Raw genomic sequence first — 21,210 nt, forward strand, 5'->3', positions numbered from 1 at the left:
TTACTTTGTTCCCAAATTGATAATTAACCTTATATAGCAGATTTTCAGAAGGCACCAAGCACTCTTTATCAACAAACTATCCACTTCTTTTATTTAAATCTTAAGCATTTAATTAGAAAATGTTGATGTCTAATCTGTTGGTTTCTTAATTTAAAATCTATAGGGTCAGTGTGGAACAGACAGATTTAGTAGCTCTTGGATGCCTTTACATGCGAACTGACAATAATTTTCATTTCTTTAGAGGGAATATCCAAGTCCTGGGGGTTCTGATCCTCTCATTATTGTTGCCTATAACACTAATGGGATATCATTCAGAACACAGTAGCATCACACTTTCTTTCCTTCTCTTTCTTCTTTTAGAGAAACACACGATAGAATATTTTTGCAGCCATCTAGCTTTCAACAGATGCAATTATAGACGAATCCAAACTCCTCTGCCCTGATAAACTTAATTGCAATATCTGCTGCTTTTACAGTACCTGGGTACATTTAAACTATTCTGTGCTCTTGATTCTGTTCCCCAAAAACAGAGACACAAAGGAAAATCACATAAACTAGAATCCAATTGAAAGGACTTAATTTCCTTGTCCTATTTGGTCTACATGCACCACCTGCTGGTAAAGTAGTGCATTTCAAGTGCAGTGTGTGTGTGTGTGTGTGTGTGTGTGTGTGTGTGTGTGTGTGTGTGTGTGTGTGTGTATGAGCGCACGCATGTGCATGTGTGGGTGTGCACATTTTGGGGGTATTTACATGGGAAAGAGATCTTTAATATACATTCCTAAATATTGATTTAGATTAATAATACAATTATTCTGCGACAAATATCTAATAAAACACTAGAAAACTACTATATGTGTGCTGGAACCACCTCATGTTGGAAAGTAAAATAGCTTCCTTATTTACATTAGCTATAGCTCTTAAAATGCCACCCATAAATTAACATTTATTTATTGTGCTAGTGTTCATATTGAGGCAAGAGTCAAATACTGATAATCAGTGTAAAACCATTTTCTTTATTTTTAATTTTTAAGAAGAATAATTTTTAAAAATGTGTAGCCTTTTACTTATATCAGTAGTTAAAGTTACAAGTCACAGACTTAAAACTACAAGGCATCATATAATCACTTAGACTAATATGCTAATTTTACAAGCATAGCAACTGAGACTCAGGAATGTTAAGTGACTTGCCCAAGATCATAATGGTAATTAGTAGCTCAACTAAAATAAGAACCCAGGTCTTCTCATTTTCAGTCTTGAAACTTGAGACATAAAAGTCATATGCATATAAAATGGTGAAATATTTCTGTATGAAGGCATATATACCCTTGGCTCAGCTATATTGTGCTTTAGGACACTAAGATGTGAGTAAATACAGATCAGTAGTTTTATTCTAACATTCCGAGCACCAGGGAGTAATAGAAATACATTTACCATAAAGCTCTGGAAAAGATTTTCTAACTATTAAAAAGTCCCTTTATTATATGTTCAAATAAATATTTTTCAACTTATATACAACTGCTGTGCTGTAAAGATGGTCCAAAAAACTCCCCTCTCCCTTCGAACTGCTTCAGACTCGGGGAGCTGTTTCTACTAAGGAGATACCCGTTTGTAGACTTAAGCATAAACCATGTTCATAGCTCCCTCTCATGACCATTGAATGAATACTATACAAGCCTCCTTTATTCTCGCTGTTGTATTCAACTAACAGCTCACTGGTTAAGTTTTAATTGCTTCCAATGAGGTCAGCAAAGGTATTTATCGAAAAGCCCTGAATAAAAGGCTCCACACACACACACACACACACACAAGCATACACGCACTCACACACAGGGAAAATCCTCTTGCCTGTTGATTTATGGAAACAATTATGATTCTGCTGGAGATTTTCTCAGCTGAGAAGTAGTTTGTAGCTACAGTAGAGAGGCTCAAGTTGCAGAAGGCAGACAACAGACATGGAATTCTTGTGTATCCAGCTGTTATCAACAGAACAAGTAAGTTACTGTTATTTGTCTTTAAAAATAATGCTGAATGTTTGCTAGCAGTTTATCTCTTTCTCTGGTTTTAGCACTGAGGGGAAAAGTAAAGTTACCAGATTTTCGAGCCCTGTAATTATCTATAGTAATTTTGTTGTAGAACTTACATAAAGATAAGGTTGAAGTTCTCCAGAGCAATCCTGACAATTAGCTTGAGAAATGTGGGCAGCTCAGGGGAAAATAATTGATTAATCTCAAGTGTAAAAGCAGATATTAAAGGAATCTAGGGAAAGCATTTTTACTTTGCTAATAGTAATTTTAGAACTTAATTTAAACCAATAGCTTTAGTTGCAGGATGTTTCTTGTCAAATAGCAACTGGAATGATTGTTATAATCATATTCTGATTTACCTCTACCAATGTATAACTTCTATAAATCTACATATAGAGTGAGAGAGGTGCTGACATCCTGTGAAAGCTGTTTCCAGTGTACCTCCACAGTATACACTGCCCTGTATGCTATAATACTATTTGCCCACTGAAAGTTTTTCATCTTCCTTTCTCCTCCTGTCTCTATTCCTAATCTCTCATTGTAAACAGAGGTCAAGGAGCAGACAGTGTCGCAGCAACTGAGCTTACCACAACCTGTGTTCATAAGGATATACCAACAGGGCGAAGGAGGAATCCTGCATTGTTATCAGGGACTGGAAGGATAAGGCTGACAATTTGGAAAGAGCAAGGACTCGGTCTTAAATCAAGCTACAGCTCACAGATAGGAAGAGGTCAATGCCCTAGGAGCCACAATCAACTCAAGATCTACTTTTCATTATGTTATTCATGGACCCCCGGAGCACTGCACTATAATGCGCAAATGGATACTGACATGGATCCTGCCAACTCTGCTCTACAGCTCCTGCTTTCACGTTATCTGTCTGGTGGGCACTATATCTTTAGCTTGCAATGACATGACTCCGGAGCAAATGGCTGCAAACGCGAACTGCTCCAGCCCCGAGCGACACACAAGAAGTTATGATTACATGGAAGGAGGGGATATAAGAGTGAGAAGGCTCTTCTGTCGAACACAGTGGTATCTGAGAATTGATAAACGAGGCAAAGTCAAGGGGACCCAAGAGATGAGGAACAATTACAGTAAGTAGTGCCTTTTCTTTACAGCGATGCTCATGAACCACAGCAATCCTGGGGAAGATCAATTTTCAAGTGACATGTTTTATGTTTCTTTTCTTATTTTTTTGAAAAAAAAAAAATTAAATATAATCTTCTAATTTCTCTAAATGTGGATAGTTAAACTATGTTCCTAAAAACATCCCCTGGAACAAGGAAAATTTACTAATATAGTTGGAGCTGATAACCCAAACTAATTTGAAAATATATTCTCCATGTCCTAAGTTCAAAATGCTCATAAGTTAAGCAAAATATAAATGATGTTATTCATAATGAAATATGATTTGTCTTCTAGCAAATCTCATTAGGAATGCTAATAGAGTGCTCAGTAAATAGTCGTCCAAAACTACTTATTAGTTTTAGGGGCAGAGAATTTATTTTTAAAAAATAATTTGACTTTCTTTGAAAGAACAGTTCTGTGATGTAAACTACTTAATCTGTGCTCAAAAATGCATTCAGTGACTTGTGCAATTGTGTATTGTTATAAAAACAGAAGGGAATCTGTGGTATCCTCATTTGCTCATGTCATAATGAGCTTGCATTAGAATGCCTAATTATTTACCTAGGCAGAAAAATAGGTTCCTTCTAACATTTTGCTTACGTAAATCTTCTATGCCATAGTTCTATGTTCCCCTAAGAGAAAGGTAAATGCAAAGGGAGAAATAAAAGTGAGGTGGAAAATATGTTAATTCCATGCTTTTCAATGAATAAGCCTTAGTTTTCCTCAAGAATCAGTTATTCTTTTCATGTTGAAATATCAGGGTTGGATTTATCATTTAGCAATTATGATTAATAGCAAATTTCAATAGTATTAAATTTAATGGGGTAAAGTACATACCTCAACATATACATTAGAATTTAAAAATCCCTGAGTGAAAGTAAATTTTGTTTGTATTGCTAGCACTTGGACAGTGTTATTATTATATCATCTTATATATTATATGTTGAAGTCAATTGAAAAAGAATGCATGGGGATGATGGTGTAAACATTTGTCTAGGACAGTGCCAGGCTTGCCTAGTAAATATTTAAAACTTTTGTTGCTTGTTTAATGAATGGCTTTCAGGCTTCTTAGCTAATATAACTATAATTGATATAGAATGTTAAGGCCATTTTAAGGGATTGTTAACAGTTATGGTTTTATAATTACTGTTATTAATAAAGTTATCATGCTATTCTTAGAATACTGCTCTGATTATACTAAAGTTTAGCTAAGGAAATAACTATTTGGAGGAAAGTTTTGTGGTTGGCCACTTATGTGAGCAACAGAATTTGGCTTATAATCAGTTCATTTAAAAGTTATTGAGATTTATCATGGATAATGGAACCTGATGGAGAAGACAGAGCCCATGTGGAAGTTATAACACAAAGGTCCAGTCTCTGTCTGTGAATGACTTTGGAACAATCTCTTACTTTTTCCAATTCTCAATTTTTCATCTGTAAGATGTGGGATATGTTCAGATGATCTCCAATATATCTTCTAGTTCCTACAGTCTATTTTATTCTAAACCACAGAAATTATATAACATAAATGTGGAAAATCTAAGTACTTCTAATTATTACACACACTGAATGAGGTGAAAGTGATATTATCTCAATGGTAAGGAGAAGCTGTCAGAATTAATTTAAAATTGTAGAAATAAGTTTATCAAACTTAAACATTGTATAATTCTTCTATGTGCTGACTAGTTCTTTTTTAATGCTTTTGTCAAATAATAAAAAAAAGTGAAAAATTAGATGTAAAATCCAGTAAAAGTGAATAATATGTATAGTTATTTGGGATAAGAATATCTACTATTGGAAGGCATTCACATATGTAAGTTTTATTTGTGTTAAAATTTCTTAAAACCATGAAACATAGGCATTTGTAAATATATACAAAATGCTAAAGTTATTTTGTAGTTTGAAATACAATTTAGCATAAACCTTGAGTAATCATAAAGCCAATTTGGTAAGCCATCTCTCCTCTAACACTAATTCTACAGTAAGAAAGAAAGAAAAGGAACTGAAGGAAGGAAGGAAGGAAGTGATCTCAGGATATTAATGGGTCTTGAAGGACTGCTTAGTTCACCAGGAATAAGCATAGCTCCTTCATGGAAGGCAGTTCATAAGATAATGCTCAGATAATGGATTGGAGTGAGGAAGGGAGATGGAAAATCTGGGTGTATATTCCTGCTTTCAGAAGGTGTTGGGCTGGGGTAGGTGGGTGGGAGGCCTGAGGGAAGAGAAGGGGAATGGTAGGAAGGTGGATATGATAGCTCATGTCTCATATCTTTAGGTAATTTAAAAAATTACTTAAGCTACCCTGGGTTGTGAAGATCTCACTTCAGTCTTATCTTAATTATAGTCTTGTCTTGTAAAATATTTTAAATTCATATTAGAATAAAACTGCAGAAAAAGAGTACTAAGGAACCCAACATAAATAAGACGTATTAGTAAACATATAAGCAAGCTCCAACTATGTAAATGAAGGAACCCATGAGAGGCCAGGAGTCGCTGGACCACATTTCTAACTCTCCCGGGGAGAAAAGCTGGTGCTGGAGAACTGGTCTGGAGATTTCATACTGTTCCACCCAGGAGGCAAGAAAACCTCTCCTCTCAACTTGCTCTCTTTGGTGGCTCCACATTTAGCCTTACAGTAAGTTTCTAAGCGATGAGACTAGAACCTAACCTGGACTGATAAAAGGGTGATAAAAGGGTAATAAAAGCATAAAATGCCCCACAAACATGAAATGCACATCATGTTGTGTGCAGGAGAGCATTGATAACATCATGAAGGGACTGGCAATGGACGGTCAATACGTCCACTGCTGTTGTCGGAACTGTCCCCTTGGAGACAAGGCCAGAGGGTGAATTTAGATAATTGTTGGACCAGGCATCCCATCGGCAGACAGAAACAATCACTCCACACCTGACAGAAATAACACTGTTTAAGTTGGGAATTGAGGTGCCGAGTGAGAGACGGCAGCAGTGCACTGGGCAACCGACAACCGCCCTGAGAGACAGATGTGGAACAGAGGGCTCAGCCTCTCAGGATGGTTTCCTTGCTTTTGGCATCCAATTACTAAAAAGCTTTGCTGTTCCCAATAATGGTCAACACCACCCATTCCTTCTAAGAAAAATATCCTTAATTGTCATAAACCACCAATTCAATAAAAGTATGCCTTACTGGTTACAGTTAAGCCTTATAAGTTCTATAGCAAGAAAAGGGTTAGCCATTCTGAAAACTGGCCAATGATTTGGCAATACTCTCCTTTGGATTGTTAGACTGTGACGGGATATGGCCTAACAATTGGCAAAAAGCAAATAAACACAGTGTTGTTGGATTTGACTTTGGCTACAAAATCTTCAGCGACTCAATTGTCAACAATTCTTTGGAAAAGCTCCTAATCAACAATAATCTCTGCTAGTGGCTACCAAACATGCACATCACCTCTAAATACGGTAAACGTGCTTGCGTTCCAAACGGTTCTTAGCAAGTTAATGAGAAGAACAATAATTCACATTGTCAAAATGAAAAATAGGAAAACCAGGACAGCCCCACCTTTAAAAAATAGACAACAAGGAATGTAGCCATGGAGTTGAACCCAAATCCTAAAATTATTGACAAAATGGAATTCTGTAGAACTGATGACCTGCAGTCCCTTAAGCAACTTGTCAAGGCTTTAAATTATGGAAGATGGCTAAATTCTGTGGCACAGATTCGAAAATATTAGCTATTTTTTGAAAAGTCTAACATTGAAGATTATTTTTCACTTTATAGGCTTCCTCTTTTGTGTGCTAATGCAGGTGGCTGGCACTTAGGAAATGCTAATCATTTATTGCCACAGGTGCATCTCTTATTTATTTTGTAAATTCTCACCTGAACTATTAATTTCATTCCATATCAACCCAGAACATCTGGACATGTATTTCCCCTTGTTAACCAGCTGTATTACAACTCTTCAGCCTCTAGTTTCAGAGCAACCAGAGACACACTAAACTGGAGAGAATGCAAGAAGCCAGCCTTTAGATATATGGAAGGGTTTTCTTTTCTAGATTTTTTTGTTTATCACCCTTGGCTAAATATTGTAATCAGCTGGGGAACTTTAAAAAAATACTGATGCCAGGTTCTACCCACAAAGATTCTCATTAAATTGATTTGGGCTGCAGCCTGGGCATCAGGAATTTTAAAAGCTCCCCAGATAATTCTGACATGTTGCCAAAGCAGAGAATGACTGGACTAAGGGCATCCCATTAGATTACGGGGGAAATCACAGCTCAGTTAAATCAAAATCTCGAGAAGGTGGAGAAGACTGAGGTATTAATGTTTGTTAAAGCTCTCTGGTGATTTTACTGTGCAGGTAAGGTTAAAAACCACTAATTAATGAGAACAAAGGTTCTAATTCAGCCTGAATCCCCTCAGGTGTCCCAAGAATATTTGGAACCCATAGAGGGCTCCAGAGTTAACTTGTATCCTGCAGGATTTTGAAATGGGTTTATCAGGAATGAATCTCTGAACTGTGCATTAAGGACGTTCTTCTGGGTCCATTTGAACTCTGACAAATCTCAGTGGTTTCCATATCTGGTGAACTGGCCTGGCAGTGCATGCGATGATAGCTCTGAAGCTGCTTTGTGAGAAGGCTTCTTTGGGGAGTGAGCTGGTTGCAGGGATAGCAGGTCCTGGGCCACCATCACACAAAGACGGGCAGGTCCAAATCTCTCTGACACTTTCAAGCGGTGCTGCAGCAGAGGACCTGGAGGGCAGGCATCAGTGCCAGCTTACCTGACACTAAAATGAGCCACTTAGGACTGTGAACCCAGGTGCCCCAAGGTAAGGTCTCACCTCCTATGGCCACCTCACATAGTTCAAAGGCAGTGACTGTAAGAGAAAGCTTCCAGTCTAGAAACCCAAGGGGGAAGAAACTACAAGCTTAGAAGGTCCATCCAGATTAGTGAAAGGATATGAAACTAGAGGTTTGTTCTCTTTGTAAGCATGGGATTAAAGCAAGGTTTTCTTTCTTTTCTAAGGATCCTTGCTTTCTTCCTCTGTATCAAATAATTGTGGGTAGCACAGTAACTTCTTTTACATCACCATGAAATACAAGGCTTGTATATTTTAATTTCACATATGGTATGCAGAAGGAAAGGCAGGAGTTGTGTATGTCTAAGTAATAAGGAGAAAAATAACTCTTTAAATGAGATAGTTTTCCATATGAATTCCTTCCTTTTCTAAACCATATCTAATCTTCCATGAAAAACACCCCACTTTATTGAGGTATGATTGATATATAAAAAGCTGTACTTTAATGTATACAACCTGATGAATTTGCAGATGAGTACATATCTGTGAAACCATCAGCACAATTTATACCATAAACATATCCACCACTTCCCAAAATTTCCTCCTGTTCTTTTAATTTATAATAATAATATTTTTGTGACAAGAACACTTAAAGTAAGATTTATCCTCTTAGCAAATATTTATGTATACAACACAATCTTGTAAACTATAGGCACTACACTCTACAGATCTCTTGGACTAGTTCCTCTTGAGTAACTGAAACCTGATATCCTTTTACAATACCCTCCGTTTCCTACTCCCCTAGCCCCTAGCAACCACCACTCCACTCGCTGCTATTATGAGTTTGACTCTTTTAGATTCATCCTGTAAGTGGTATTGTGTGATATTTGTCCTTCTGTGTCTGGCTTATTTCACTTAGCATAGTGTCCTCCTAGTTCATATCCATTCTTTCCACAAGCAGAATATGAAGGTTGGAAAATGAAGGTTCTCCAGCCTTCACATGGTTCTGAAAGTTGCTATAAAGAGTCCCTGGACATTTAGCTTGACCAAGATTCATGTCTGCATTTGAAACTCTATCTGTACCTGACTTAGGTAGAGAAGTCATACCAAATTCACTAACCAAAAAAATATCATTCAAGTTAGCTAGTTTTGAATGGGTTTGTACAGTACTATATAAAGACAAAGGGATTAGGATGGAGAAGGAGAGAGGAGAACTATCCAGTATCCACATCCAGGTAAAACCTGCCTTTTCAATGGACAACACCATTCTCAGGCGGAAAAAGGTTGATATACATTGGGGAGAATAGGCTCTAGAGGGTTTGTAATCACTTCTGTTGGGCTGAATGGGAGTACCTGATAGAGCTGTTAGCTTGTGCCCTGCTAAGAATAAATAGAAGGAAAATATCTGTCTGCGAACAGGAGAGAAAAGGGTGAGAGAGGCAAGGAAAAAGAATTTTATATAAAAATTAATGGATTTTGTATTTTAAATTTAGAATTTAAACAAAAGATTCTCATAAAATGTAGCTCTACGAAATTTTTGATGTACTGAAAAATAAGGGCAATGGAATTCAATAGATTGGTAAGACACTAGTGGGAGGATTTCTGAGATCAAAACAAAATAAACAAAGCAAAACTGTATACAGAGGGGTTGAAATGATAATAAGATTATTGCATATGTTACTCAAATAGAAAGCTTGAACCTACTAGTTAAATTTGTGCCTAAAACTGTAATATAATCTTTGCTTTGCTTATTTATCAGGACAATTCTGAAACTGAGTTTATTTTTATGATGTAAGACAAGACAGATGAAGCATATTTAAACATCCTTAAGTACCATATTTATCATGTTCCATTAAATCTATTATAATACTTTCCATTTATCTGCCTACTTGAACTTTAGATGTAATTTTAGATAATGCTGAGAATATGACTTGAGAAGAAATTCAGAATCAACTCAGCCTGCAGATTTTTCTTAAGGCAGCAAGTCCAAACTTTGTTTCTTAGATCACTAGTGTCCCTGGAGATATTAATGGCGTTTCCTGCAGCACAGTTTCTGTGGCTAACCAATTGGATAATATTAAGTTAAATAAAGTTGAACAAGTCTTTCACAAAAGAAATTCTCTAAGCCTTTACCACACTAAAATTGCTAATATGAATTGCAAAACTCTAGGAGAAGACTATATATGATTTCCCAAATTTATTTGACAACACAGCGCACACAACCCTCTCACCCTCCTCACTCCCACCCAATAGGGTAAAACACTTGAATTTCATTACAGTGGCTATTGAGAGCTATTGGATCTATCTGTTGAGCGGTGAAGAACTAAAACCCAGCTTCCACTCAGGTGTTTGTTCCAAATAAAAACATTGGCCTGAACCAGTATTTTAAGAATGACATTGAACCAAGAATCTATGCCAAAGCCAGGAGCCTCAGTGTAATTTTGGACTACTAGGGTAATATTAGGGTATGGATGCTGGGCTGAAATCCAGAGATTTGCAGTAAGATTTAAGCCTCGCTTAAAGCTCTTTCTAGGTTCTGAGCAACTTTATAGAATCATTGTCCTAATTCAAAATGATGCCCAATACCTATTATTTGGGCAACCTAGAAACCAACCAAAAACTAGGAACATTTTAGGATTCCAACATGATTGAAATTATTTTTTTTTTTTACTTTTCAAAAAAGTAGTCGTAGCAAAAGCTGAAGTTATTTCAAGTGTATCAACAAAGAATAGATTTCATTCACTGGCCAAAAACTATTTAGAAATTTGAGATAACCTGGAGAGAGAATTGCAAATTTAATGAATTAATTGCAATATCATTTGAACAGGTTATTTACTTGAGATTTTAAATAGAATTGCCTTCCCAGCCATACACATTCTGTTTGCATTTGGCAATGCCACTGTAATGTCAGTTCTGGAGAGATTAAGCATCAGGTTTTACTCTTCCTTCTGTCTCCCAGTGACAGACAAAGCAAGACTAAGCCAATGCAAGAAGTGGAAGAAGGGAGAAGAATTGGCAATCACTCAATATATTTCTTCCTCAAGTTTTTACACATCTAAAATTAGTTCTAAATAAGAAATAGATTACTGAATTCTGAAAATTTGGTGTGTACAAGAATTAAAAGCCTTTCTAAAATAAAAGAGAAGTATGCCTCTCCTATTTTCTATCATAAAAAACATCTTGGCCTCTAGAACCGATTTAGTTCAGTATTTTGTAGGTAATTTCAAGGAATTAGTGGATAAGTTTTATCGTAGAAGCCAATGATCTAAGTAGGTACAGTTACCATGGTGATACTAGAAGGGTGATTGGCAGGGCATGGTGAAGACAAATCCTGGAAGAGCTGTGGCCCTCCTCAACACCCATGCTTAGTCCCATTTGACTGTCAATTAATCCCTGTATATAAAAACTATATAAAGAAAAAAAAATTCATAGTTGATACTGGCTTAAGGAATGCCTCCGTTAAAAAAAGAGAGGAAAAGTCTTTAAGAATTAAATGAGCTCTACTGGTAAAATCAAGCAGTGGGCTGATAAATTTTGGGTAGGGATCTGCCTACTTATTAGTAGCACTTATAAGATTGGTCCTGGACTTGGTGAGCAGTGTTGAAGGGAGGAAAGGACATGTGTTTAGGGAGAGAAAGCTGGGGAGAAGCAGCAGCTTAGTGAATACACTTTCGCTTTGTTTTAGTGCCAGTAGCCTGATCCTCCTCGGGGAGTCTCTTGGTGTCTTACCGTGTCTCCAACTAGACTTCTGGCACAGGCCAGGTTAGCCTGGTTAGTGCTGAGGCAGTAATCATGGGGAGTTCACCTGTAGGCAGTGGACAGTTTTCTCCCTGTTTGCTTGAATAATGAAGATGTCATGTAAAACTTTGCAAGGTTGGTGGCTTCTTTTTTCAGTCTTTTACTAATTCAATAAATAGTCACTGATACTTCCCTATGCCAGGCTGATACTTCAGTGATAGGCAGTAAATAGTAGTAAGCCCACAGTCCATGTTTTTAGAGAATTAAGTTTAGTTGGAGGTGGGGGGTGAATTACAAGTCAGAGGAGGAAAGTTTAGAGCACACTAGGGGAGGGGGGTGCCTAACTCGACTCGAGGAGGGTGGCATGGAATTCTTTTTTTGAAAGAACAACGACCTGAAGAATGATCAGGATGAAAGAGAGAACAAATGTATTACCTTCAGAGGACACACTTTTTGTGGTGATTGGCAATAAGAGAGTACTGCGAGGTTGGGAAATGGAAAGTGATTTAATATCTTTCTAGGTATCAATGCTAAGCCCACTAAGTTTAAAACTTCTTTTTCTATTAAAAATATGAGAAAAACATTTGACCTTTATTAACTTTCAGACATTTTCTGATTGCCCTGTTTACTTAAAATGGCTATTTCCTTTAAAGGGTAACTCTTTTTTAAAGGCACAATTTAAACTAGAATGGTAAAGTAAACATAGATTAAATTGGAATAATATTGCTTTTCTGGATAACTGCATATTTTTCTCTTTTTAATGCCTTTTTGATCTTTGATCATAATTGTAAATCTGCTTAAGTCAACTGTTCACAAGTGACCATTGTAAAAGCTACATTAGCCTTATAGAGGATGCCCCCCCCCCCAGCTTAATAGTTTCTAAAAAGTGAGAGAAACTGGTTTTGAAGCATATGTTTAGCCTTTAAGGACAAAATTATGGATGTTATCTGCTGTGTTCTTTAAGATGAGATAACTTTTACCATCATTAGAGTTGGATCACCTGTTTCAGCTATTTAACCAGGACACTCAGGAGTCAAACAGCTGGCATAGTTTTGCTCCCTCTAAATCATGAAGTAGGCAATGAGCTGAGACGTTTTCCCACTGAAATAAATTCACTGAAACACTCTCTGTTTATGAGAAATTGTGCTCAATTCTCTTTCTGCACAAATAATGCATTATAAAACAATGTTGGATGTTTAATAGCCATACAAAGATGCTGTACATTTTTAAAAGATCCTGGCCAAATTTGGTCTTCAAATTTTCTAACTGGCTTGAAGTTGACCAGATATTGAATAATAATTCATTCCCAAAGAAGACAAGCATAAATCTATATATCATGGTTGTTAAGTTGTGCTTAAACCTAAACTTTATTATGTTTTAAAGTATTATTTAATAGTTTATCAGGTATTCACGTCAATAGTACTATTAAAATTACTGCAATGTATAGAAATAAATTTTGTTTTGTCATAAATCTAATTTAGTCTATGTAAAATTGCATAATGTACAACTGGGAACATTTTTATTGAGCGACTAAACACAAGGTGACTAAATAGATGTTAGTTCTTTAAAAATACATATGCCCATATTGAAATTGGTGCAATTGGACACTTCATCCTATTTCTCAAAATGCCTCTTTGCTATAAGCTTGCACTCACCATTAGTCCATTTCACTGAAGGAAAGAAAAGGCCCTCAGGAGATTAGCCTGCTTGATAAGTTTGCTACTGTACAAGTTCTAGTTTTAAAATTATACATAGGACTGCTTTGCCTCTTATATAGGCATTGTTGACTTTAATTAAGAAAGACTGGTGTTTAAAATAGCTGATGACTGAAAATGAAGATATCCAAAATCTCTGTGAGAAATGACTGTTTTCTGGAACTGTTTGGGTGGCAAGTTCCCTTACAAAGAGTAGACACTGAACAGGAGGCCTGATGAATTCACAGTGTGACTAACATGGTTATGAACTAAAGAGCAAAGAGTTCGTGTTCAGAACACTGCTTTAAACCTCCCAGTGCCCTTATAGCCAACACGAGTTACTAAGAGACTTGGAAGGCGAAGAAGCAAAGCATTTTTAAGTAATATTTCCCCCCCAAATAAAAACACGGGCCATTAATATTATTTTAAGATAATAAGACCAACTACTTTAAGAGGCAAACATATTGAGTGGTTGCTATGTACCTGGCACTGTAGCTGCTTTACATATATTATCTAATTTATAATCTTCACTGAGCACTTAAGGTTTCAGGGTTATCCGCATTTTGCAGATGGGACAACTTTGGCTCACAGAGTTAAGTAACTTGCTCTAGGTTCCATAGCTAGCAACTGTCAGAGTTGGAATGTGACCCCAGGAGGGTTTAACTCCAAAGCATAGTTTTAGTTACCGCCACATGTCACTGGTATTATTAAAGCATCACCTATGAATTTGCACCATGCAGTGGGGTAATTTGCATGTGAAGAACTATAAACAACTGAAATTTTCTTCTCTGTAATATGACCTAATGAGTCCTTGGCATTATTTTCTTATCATTAAATAAAAACTTTCCTTGTACACAATATCGCCATCTGTCTTCCTCTGAGTTGGCATAGAAACCTTCAGTTTATTTTGCTTACAAATTGCTAAAGATGCTGCAAAATTTAATTTGGTTGTATTTTAAACACATTTCTGATATTTATTAAAATATTTATATTTCTGCTCATTAGTAAGTGTCCTCACTTATTATAGAATATATACATATATTCAATTTAATTTTAGAGAATAAATCAGTTAATTTTAGGAGGACAGCCAGATAGTTTCCCTCTCCAAAGACCACTAAATCCAAATAGAACAAACACAAAACCAAATAAAAGCAACAACAGAGACTGTTCTAACAAGCCCTTCTGAAGGATAGTTGGAAAAAAAAATAGTTTACTTGAAAATTGGTTCTTTCTTTTGTCCATGATTACTATGTTCTCATTTTATTTCTAATCCTTTTAGGACTTTGCCCAATTAAAAGAAAAAGGCAAAAAAAAAGGGAATAAAAATGAGTTAGTTAGGGAACATGTATTTTACTCCACAGGTAATGAGCTATTGAAGAAGAGTGCCAAAGAGGTAACTGATAAAAAAAAGATAGTTCTTTATATTATTCACAAAGACTTGGTGGTTAATATCTGCTAATAACCTGAACACTTATTTTATTAAAAATTTAATCCCTTTTCTTACCAAAGTTCCTTATCAGAACTACCCACAAGTAGCAAAATTAGCTCATGTTCATTAATATACATTACTTTGTTCTACCTACTCTTTGTATAGGGGTTTATGAATGGACTGAATTGTCAATTAGAAGAGAATAGGAAGAAAAAGTAGGTTTAAATGATTCATTTATGATTTATCAGTCTTAGTTTATTATACCAATAGTGCTCTTTTAGCATAAACAATAAAACATATTATTTACCCCTTAAAACTAGGTTGACTTGATTAGAAAGCGAGAGGCAGCATGGAGACATGGAAATAAAACTGTATTTCATATTAGGATACCTGGGTTTTAATGCTTTTTCTTTCACTATTTAATTGAATGACCTTGGGCAAGTGCTTATCTCTTCTGGGCCTCATTTAAAAAATATATAAAATAAAAGAGGTTAGAACAGATTGCTTGAATAGATTTCAATTGTAAAATCTTACCAATAGTACTAAGTAGCTGAGAGAGAGAGAATATGAGTATGTGTATTAGCTCTCTATTGCTGCATAACAAATTCCCCAAATTTAGTACCTTAAAGCAACATTTATTATCTCACAGTGTAGGCGGGTCAGGAATCTGGTAGCAGCTGAGCTGAGTGGATTTAGCTCAGGGTCTCTCACAAGGTTTCAGTCAAGCTGTCAGCCAGGGCTGCAGTCTTCTTAAGGCCTGCCTGGGACTGAAGGGTCTGCTTGCAAGCTCTCCCCGTGGTACCGGCAGGCCTCAGTTCTCAGCAGGCTGTTGGCCAGAGGCTTCCTCTGTGTCCTCAAGACAGGATAACTGGCCTCCCCCAGAATGAGCATGAGAGAGGAGGAGAGGGGGAGCAAGAGCTCCCCTCCAAGATGAAAGCTGCAGGAGGGTGCACCGTCACTCTGCCCCATTTTATTGGTCACACAGACCAACCGTGGTAAAATGCGGGAGGGAACTTCACAAGGGTGTGTCTACTGAGTGGTGGGGATCACTAGAGGCCTAAGCAAAGGCTGGCTACCACAGACGGTTTCTGCGTCTGAAGGATGTCTCGTCAAGTGTACATGAAGATTAAGTTAGAGCAACAGCAGAGGAGCGGAGCAATCAGCTTGAGAGATCAGCCTGAGGAACAGAGAGCTCTCCTCGTGGAAGCTGTGGATTTGGCTTATGTTCTCCTTAAGAAGCACGGAGCTCTCGTCTCTTAGTGTAAACCTAGAGAGGAAAACTTCTAGTGTGTGTTAACACCCCACTTTGTAGCATCGAGAAAGAAATTAGATTATTTGTTTGAAAGCACACTGACGGCCCTACGTGACAAATCCAACTGCATTCTGGAGCTATAAGGCTGGAAGGAAGCCTGGAGATCATCCAGTCCAGAGATCTTGACATGCGGTTTGCATTTGGCTCGCAGGGAAATTGGTAAGGAAAAATTGTACACAAAATATTTGGAAGTGGATTCGAAGCTTTCTTCAGGTTTTCAAACGTACTGTGTTCCCCGCACCTGCCCCCCAAAAGTGTAAGAAGCACTGACCTAGTTATGCTCATCTTATCGAAGGACCTGAGACACAAAGAAGTAAGATAACTTTTCAAAATCACATCATGAATTAGTGGCAGTGTTTGTTTGGAACTAGAATTGAACTTTTCTGGTATTTATTTCAGAATTATTTGAGTTACATCCATTGTGTACACAATATATGTTGTTACTGTGGCTTGTAAAAGCAAAAGCTTAACTGATTTTCCTCTATTTATACACTCTATTACTAGGACCATTTTCCATTTTGTCCCCCCAGCAAGAGTTATAAAATGAGTATTTTTTTATAAGTAAAAGAGTCATCAGAGAGGGGAGAATATTGCTCCAAAGTGTTTATAACGTGAAAACCCAGTGTTTATGTATTAGGAAAAAGAGATCAGCAAATAGATGGTAGTTGGTCATCTCTAATATAAACTCAAGTATGGATCTATATATTCATTCACTCATTCGACAAATATTTTTAAACACTTCATACATGCCAGAAACTGTGCTCGTTGTTGGGGAGGCGATACAGCAGGGCTCAAGATAGAAATGTCTCTGCCCTCACACAGTTTCTAGCAGTCCTTCCCTACCTGCCATTTGGAATCTCTTTTTCCTAACAAACCTGTTGAGTGGTGTGGGCCGCACACTGGTGGATGCCAACAACTGAGTGGAGATACAGGCATCACGTAGAAGTCAAAAGAGGGTCTCACTTTAAAAAGAAGAAAAACAAATGGTGTGATTGAGTTGTTTGGTATAAATAGCAATAACTTGTAACTGAGTGTTTTGTTTTTTTCTGCTGAATGCTCAAATAACTATGCTAGTGGGTTAAGCAATTATAAAGGACATTGAGGAAAGTAATTAGTAAATACTCTATGCAAAGTGTTAACCTAATAGCTGAGGTGGGAGGTGAGGAGTAAAGAAAGGGGAGGTGGTGAGAACAGAGTTGGAGAAGAGCTGATATATTAACCATAAAGAAGAATAACATTTTAAATTCCTGGTCCCAAAGTCTAAGAGAATATAATAATGTAATGTAGATTTCCCCATCTACATTATAATTTTACATTAATGAATCTTTCACTAACTGGAATAAAGATATTTTTAATTTTCTTGTACATTAAAACTATAGTATATTCCTAAATACCAGTGTTTTGTTAATTTATCTTATTTACTATTTAAAAAATCAAGATGCAAATTATAGTTGGGAGTAGGCTGACAACAATTTCACTGGAGAAGACTAATTATAAATGGGAACACTTTTAAAGTTAAGAACCATTAATCATGGGAAATTTTAACTTAATGTCACTTGGAGTTAAAAGGCAATTTGATCTAGCTCATTAGGATTTAAATTAAGAATGCAATTGAATTCAATATTTATGGAGCACCTTTAATGTACAAGGTGATGTATACGCTTTTTCAAATTAGTGTTTTGGGTTTCTTATGTTCATTGCAGTGTTATTGACAATAGCCAATATCTGGAAATAGCCCAAGTGCCCATCAGTAGATGAGTGGATAAAAAAGCTGTGGGACATTTACACAATGGAATACTACTAGGCCGTAAAAAGAAGAAAATCTTACCCTTTTCGACAGAATAGGTGGACCTGGAGATTATTAAGCTAAGTGAAATAAGCTAGTCAGAGAAAGACAAATACCATATGATCTCACTCATATGTGGAATCTAAAGAACAAAATAAACTGATGAACAAGATAGAAACAGGGCCAGATACATGGAACAGACTGATAGCTGTCAGTCGGGGGGTGGGGGGAGGTTGGGGGCTGGAGGGAAAAAAGGTGAAGGGATTAAGCAAAAAGCCATATATGAATATATATATAAATAAAACACATAGACACAGACAATAGTGTGGTGATAGCCAAAGGGAAAGGGGGGTGGAGGTGGGTGGAGGTGGGCAAAGGGGGGATAAATGGGAATGGAAAGAGACTTTGCTTTGGGTGATGGGTGCACGATGCAGATGATATTTTATTGAGTTGTCCACTTGAAATCTTTATAGTTTTGTGAACCAATGTTACCCCAATTCAGTAAAACGTACAAGGTGACATCGTATAATAAAGGCTATGAATATAAATAATATACTTTTGCCTTTAATGTGCTTCTTTCTATAGGAAATAATTTGGTAAGTTCTGAAAACTACTAATAAGTTTCATATGAACAAGGGAGAGAGCAGGAGAATGAAAGAGAGTATTTCTGGGTGCCCCTAAAGAAGTGAAGGGGACAGAATAGGAAGTTTCCTGGAAAAAGTGCATCTGCACAAAAGGGGGATTAGTCAGAGGATTTTGATAGAGGGTGAAGAGCTTTTCAAGCAGAGATCAAAGTATGAAAAAGGCATGGATGCAGTAGGACAACTGTGAAGAGCTGAGAGGCCTGTCCTGGCCAGCTGGAGAGCGTGGGGCAAGGAGAGTGGTAACGCAGAGCTGACAACCACGCGAAATGCTTACAACATATTTTAACTTCATGTTGTGAAAAGAGAAGATAGGAGAGCAAAAGGAGGGTGAAAGTGGGGAGACAGAAGAAGGACGTGAGGAAGTAAATAGAGAAAGACACGAGCAGGGGAAGAGCTAGAGAGAGTGAACCTTAAAGAAACGAAAAAGGAAACACAGGTACATGAAGAAAGCAGGAGAGATCAAAGCAGAGGGATGCTCTGGAAGTTCTGAAGTCCACAGAGACTTTCACAGGTATAACCAGAGTAACCACCAGAGTTGGGGGTGTGGGGCATTCAACTTTATATATATATATATAAATTTATTTCAGAGAGAGGAAGGGAGAGGGAGAGAGAGAGAAACATCAATGATGAGAGAGAGTCATTGATCGGCTGCCTCCTGCAGGTCCCCTACTGGGGATCGAGCCCTGGAACTTGGGCACGTGCCCTGACCAGGAATCAAACCATGACCTTCTGGTTCATGGGCTCACACTCAACCACTGAGCCATGCTGGCCAGGTGGGATTCATCTTCTTGAATAAGTGGGCTGTGATCGGACTAATACCTACTACCCTAATCACTGAATGAAAAATCATGCTAAGGGTCAGATGCAAGCCCGTGGTTTCCTACTCTGATATAAGGCTTTTACAAACTCATCCTTGTAAATGTTTATGGAGGCAACCCACCAGGCCCATGGTAAATAATTGTAAGTAATCTTGCACTGTATGTTATTTCTTTTGACAAGTATAAGAACACGAGAATATTAACTAAGAAATTCTCTTTGTACATAGTTGGCAAATACTTCCTGATTACTCTGAGCTTTGCTTAGAGGGTAAATACACTTCAAGTTTCTGTAAAGTTAAGAAGGCAAAATCAAAAAGCTAGTTAGTGGTAGAGCTAAGATTGAAACCTAGGTTTTTAGATATTCAGTGGTGCATTAAAAAACAAAAGCACAACCTACAGAATGGGAGAAGATATTTGCAAAGGATATATCTGATTAGAGATAACTATCTAAAATATAAAGAACTCATACAGCTCAACAAAGAAACAAAAATAATTTGTTTAAAAAACAAGCAGAGGACATGAATAGACATTTCTCCAAAGAAGACATACAGATGGCCAACAGACACATGAAAAGATGCTCAACATCACTCGTCATCAGGGAAATGCAAATCAAAACCACAATGAGCTATCTCCTCACACCTGTCAGAATAGCTTTCATCAATAAATCAATAAACAACAAGTGTTGTCCAGGATGTGGAGAAAAGGGTACCCTTGTGCATTGTTGTTAGGATTGTAAATTGGTGTAGTCACTATGGAAAACAATATGGATGTTCCTCAAAAAATTAAAAATAGAACCACCATGTGACCCAGCAATTCCACTTCTGGGTATTTATCCAAAGAAACTCAAAACACTAATTTGAAAAGATATATGCACCCCTATGTTCATTGCAGCGTTATTTACAATAGCCAAGATATGGAAGCCACCTGTGCCCATCAATAGACAAATGAATAAAGAAGTGGTACATTTATTCAGTAGGATATTGCTCAGCCATGAAAAAGAATGAAATCTTGCCATTTGCAACAAAATGGTGAAAACTAGAGGGTATTATGCTAAATGAAATTAGTCAGACAGAGAAAGATAAATATCATAATTTCACTTATGTGTGGAATCTGAAAAACAAAATAAATGACTAAACAAAACAGAAACAAACTTATAGATACAGAGAACCAATTGATAGCACCAGGTGGGAGACGGGTTGGGGGGAATGGGTGAAAAAGGTGAAAAGAATTAAGAAGTAGAAATTTCTAGTTATAAAAATGTCATGGGGATGTAAAGTACAGCACAGGGAATTTAGTTGATAATATTGTAATAACCAGATGGATACTAGACTTATTGGGGTGAAAACTTCATAAGGTATATAAATGTGTAATCACTATTTTGTATACCTGAAACTAATAAATTATTGTATGTCAACTGTAATTAAAAAAATAAATTAAAAAAAAGGTCAAAATGAAAATATGGCAACTAGCAAAGAAATCATGTGCTAAAACAAGAGCTTCTCAGTCTTCATATTAACAAATTTTTTTTTTGAGATTCACATTAAAATTTTTTGAAATGTAATTTTATCCACCACAGTAATTACTTCTTATAAGTAAGAGAGAAATTTCTTTGAGATAGTCTAAGGTTATAATCTAAGGAATAGAACACAACTTCTCAAAAATCATACCCTCCTAGATTTTTGAATTTGAACACTATTTTTGACGTTTGTTTGCAGGGAGAGTTATTCACGTAAAAAAATTTTAATTGTAGTAAAAACACAATCATATTCAATTTTACAGACAAAAATATATGTAGCTATAGTCTCCATGTACTTTTAAAATAAGAAAAGAGGAAAATGTATTAATTATGCAAAT

General features: G+C 36.7%; 2 protein-coding genes across 2 annotated transcripts in view; one reads left to right on the plus strand and one right to left on the minus strand.

Annotated features, from left to right (window-relative positions):
• The window catches only part of FAM227B (family with sequence similarity 227 member B), a 188,631-nt gene that overhangs the window by 61,749 nt on the left and 105,672 nt on the right, over positions 1-21,210 (minus strand). The window lies entirely within an intron of this gene.
• Positions 1,676-21,210, plus strand: part of FGF7 (fibroblast growth factor 7) — a 59,232-nt gene continuing 39,697 nt past the window's right edge. The window contains exons 1-2 of the mRNA XM_081139111.1: positions 1,676-1,991; positions 2,573-3,121. Coding sequence (XP_080995237.1) covers positions 2,836-3,121 — 286 coding nt within the window. The 5' untranslated portion in view covers positions 1,676-1,991; positions 2,573-2,835. The remainder of the gene's footprint in view (positions 1,992-2,572; positions 3,122-21,210) is intronic.

Source organism: Miniopterus schreibersii, assembly GCF_964146895.1.
Source record: "Miniopterus schreibersii genome assembly, chromosome: 1".
NCBI lineage: Eukaryota > Metazoa > Chordata > Mammalia > Chiroptera > Miniopteridae > Miniopterus > Miniopterus schreibersii.